We start from the raw sequence: 3,951 nt of genomic DNA, 5'->3' as shown, positions 1-3,951 counted from the left end.
GTTTTTGTTTTTTACAGCTTGGGTCTAATACTTTAATATATATATATATTTTAGTTACAAAATTGGTTATAGCCTTAGACAACAAACTCACTTAATAAAATAAATATTACCATATATTTTAAAAATCTAATCGTTGAATTACATGTTCTTTACGCTTTTAATGCACATGTCAATTTTTGTGTCAATCGGATATCATTTACTATAAAATCTATAATCTTATATTTTATACATAATTTTATATTACAAAAACTTGCAATTTAAAAATTTATTGATGACATAGCTATTGATCTTTCATTTTATTGAAATTTTGCAAACATGGAGAATATAAGAAGAAAATGCAATCTAATGGTAGATTTGTCAAAATTCACATTCAATAAAAAGATATTGCGTGAATTTATAGTCTAAAGCTACAATCGATTTTGTAGCCAAACTTTATCTTATTTTTTATGAAAAAAAAAAAGTAGTCTCATGTATTTACTTTTAAATATATATATTTAAATTTCCCATTTGTTTAGACGTAGAGCAGTGGACCGACTCGGCTTACCACTTAAGTTATAGCGGAGAGGTACACGTCATCTGCCATGGTGGCACCGACAGCATCATCGTCATCATCCACCTCTTTTCATCTTAACTAGTCCAACTTTTTGTCGCTTACAATTGCAAATACTAATATTAGAATTTAGATCGCAGCCTCTCTCTCTCTCTCTCTCTCTCTCTCTGATTCTTTCAGCCTAAATTTAGGGTTTTCCTTTTCTCTGCTGCGTTCCCCAACTTCCAATTCCAATCTCATAATATCTCTCACTCAGACTCAACCCCCAGGTTTGATTCCTTTTCATCTCATAATTTTTATCTGATCTGATCTGATCAATTTTGCACCTCACAATCGTTTCGATTTGTTTCTTTATTTCTTTTAATCTTCATTCAATATCAATTACCCATGTCTTGAAATTCAATCACGAACTCATAAATTTATTTACTTTGGATCTTTTATAGGTTAGTACTATTATAATAATGGGGGCGATGATATCGAGATTTTGGTTCATGTTGTTTCCTGCAAAGGAATACAAGATTGTGGTGGTTGGGTTAGATAATGCAGGAAAGACTACCACCCTTTACAAATTACATCTGGGTGAGGTTGTCACTACGCACCCTACTGTTGGGAGCAACGTTGAAGAGCTTGTCTACAAAAATATACGATTCGAGGTTTACTACCAACTTTTCTGCTCTTATTTTGTTTTCTGTTAATTATTGCCTACTTGTTACCCTTTGGCTTTGGCTTTGGGAAACTTTTTCTTTTTCGTTTATTTTTACTAAATGTTTGTGTTCTGTCTCTGGGTTGTTTAACTTTAATTTTATTTTATGTTCATATTGTAGTTGGAAAGTGATTCTAACTTAAGGAAATAAAGAACTTGGGGAAGTGAGTTACTTTTAGTTGGGTGATGCTTGTTTTAGTGTGTGGTAGAAATGGGTTTGATTGAGACAGGGAGAGAGTCTAGTAATATACGGTTAAAAGTGATTTGATTACAAAACAGATTTGGGTAGAAGTAGAACATAACCCTAGGATTCAGCCTTAACTTGATGCCAAATACATGATAAAGAGGCTACATATACGACAAAGTTCATGGATAAATTTCATCCCTCCATTGCTAAAATGTCTGCACAGTGGTTGTCCTCTGTGTATGCTTCAGTTGGAATTCCTCAAAGTGGTTTGCAAGGGACCTGCAATCAAGAAGAATGGAACTTAGTGGGTGAGAGTTTGCTTGTAATTGGTTGAGTTGAAGTATGGCATAATTGGTCGTTTTTTTCCTATTATTGATCTAGTATTGTTTTGTTGGCACATTTTGAAATCTGACTTTGTGTATGTTGTGGCTTCTGTTTATGTATGTGGAAAAAAGAAAAGGTAATATTGAAAAGTTGCATATAGTGGAACAAAGAAATTTATGCCAAGGATATCTACCATGGGATGTCTCATAAAGATTTCCATGTGGTTTCTATTGACTTGGAGAAAGCATATGATATGATACCTAGAGAGGTTATGTGGTGGACTTAGAAAAAGAATGGAGTTCCACTAAAGTATATCAAGTAGATTGAGGATATGTATGACAGAGCTGTAATTAGTGTGAGAATGAGTGCAGGATCAACACTAAGTTCATATCTCTTTTTACGCTAGTGGTGGATAAGTTCACTAGATCAATTCAATATGAAGTCTCTTCGTGTATACTTATTCATTTGTTGCATCTGGCAATGATAATATTCTAAACACAGATGCAAAAGCAAATTATGCACCTTATGGGATAGATTTTCCAAATGGAACAACAGGCAGGGTCACAAATGGCCTTACATTGGCTGATTTCTACGGTAAATTTCTACACATAAATCAAACAAGCAAGTATCCTAGTATCAGTTTGTTCATTTTGAAAATAAGTTGAGAATTTATGCTTGTAAAATTCATAATTGAGATAGCTTGATGTAGCAGTGTGCCTTCAAATTATTCCAAGGCACTAACACGACGAATTGAGCCAATGTTTTGGGTTAATTTGTCACGGATTGATGGGCTAGATTTGGTTTATTATTTATTTGGGAAACTCAGGTTAAGTTAGGTTTGAGTTGATAAAATTTTCAATATAACCCGTCCTGACTCACACTATTAATAATTTGAAAATTACGTGTTTTTGTGAGTTTGAGACTTGGCTTAAATTTATTAGCTGGATTATTAATCATTGTCCTAAGGGCATTCGTTAGCATTTTTCTTTAAGATTTAGATTTCAATTGAGTTTAGAATGTGAGAAACAATTGTTTAATTCTAATAATTTATTGAATAATGATTTAAATAGTTGAATCAAAATATACTACTTTCATTAGGCTACTCTATCCATATCTTTGGTTTTTAGAGCCACCATGGATTGGATTTGTTTAGAGATTCTTCAATCCGAAGAAGTCAATTTTGTTTAAGAAGTACCCTAAACCCCCAATAGCTTGATGGATGCTATCATTTACGTAAGAACTAGAGCAATGTTGAAATTTTTTATGATAAATACTCTTAAATCTTATTAACTTTGTGATCTAAATGCAGCTCAATGGCTTGGATTACAAGTCCCTCCTCCATACTTGCTTTTCAATCAGACAGAAAAACACACTGAGGGATTTAATTATGCATCTGGCCCAGCTGGGATCCGTCCTGAAACTAGCACTGTTGATCATGTAAGAAATTCAAATTTTGTTTTCCATTTGGCAATTTTGTAACATGTCTAAAAGTGCGCGGTTTTTTTATTTTTATTTTTTTTAAGGCTTGTGCTTTGCTCGATATTAGACTTAAACTAGTATAATATGTAATTTTATCGTGAATGTTTTATAATATGCAAACTATACGTAATTTATCCAAATCTTTATTAAGAATAACTACGTAAGTGTACCGAAGAGAAAATATATATTTTTGAGCATTTTTAAATTTCAAATTTTATTATATAGTATATAATGTTTTTTAAAAACTAAAAATCCTTTTTTATTTCTTCTATTGGATATATCATGCAGGGTGTATTTTTAAGCATGGACAAACAAGTTGAGTTGTTTAAGAAGACAGCTCAAGAGTATTTGCCAACACTTTTTGGTAATCCAGATGAGCTCAAAGACTACTTGTCAAAGTCAATTTTTCTTGTTGTGATTGGCAGAAATGATTATACCCAGAATTTTCTTTCACCTAAATACAATAGTAGCAGCAAGTGGAATATGAAACAATTCGCTGAGATCATTGTAGATGAACTCGGAAGTAAAATATTGGTAAGTCCATTCTCTCCAATTAGGAGTAAAAATTCAATGTCTTGCTTTTATTATTTCATTTTATACTCTACCAATTATAATATGTCATGTGTACAATTTTTTAAAATTTAAATTATTTTATATAAAAAAAATACGTGTGAGTCGTGTGACCAACTGCGAGGGGAATATAATTTA

The 3,951-nt window shown here is 32.0% G+C and overlaps 1 protein-coding gene across 1 annotated transcript; it reads left to right on the top strand.

The window, feature by feature from the left end:
- Nucleotides 1–1,651: 1,651 nt before the first annotated feature.
- LOC111994810 (GDSL esterase/lipase At1g33811-like) lies at nt 1,652–3,888 on the top strand. Its single transcript, XM_065769930.1, has 5 exons — nt 1,652–1,706; nt 1,822–1,900; nt 2,207–2,358; nt 3,074–3,201; nt 3,532–3,888. The coding sequence occupies exons 1-5, from the start codon at nt 1,652–1,654 to the stop codon at nt 3,886–3,888; spliced, it is 771 nt and encodes a 256-aa protein (XP_065626002.1).
- Nucleotides 3,889–3,951: the final 63 nt, after the last annotated feature.

This window comes from Quercus suber, unplaced genomic scaffold (assembly GCF_002906115.3).
Source record: "Quercus suber isolate HL8 unplaced genomic scaffold, Cork oak 2.0 scaffold_1717, whole genome shotgun sequence".
Classification (NCBI taxonomy): domain Eukaryota; kingdom Viridiplantae; phylum Streptophyta; class Magnoliopsida; order Fagales; family Fagaceae; genus Quercus; species Quercus suber.
This window is presented reverse-complemented; position numbering and strand designations above follow the sequence as displayed.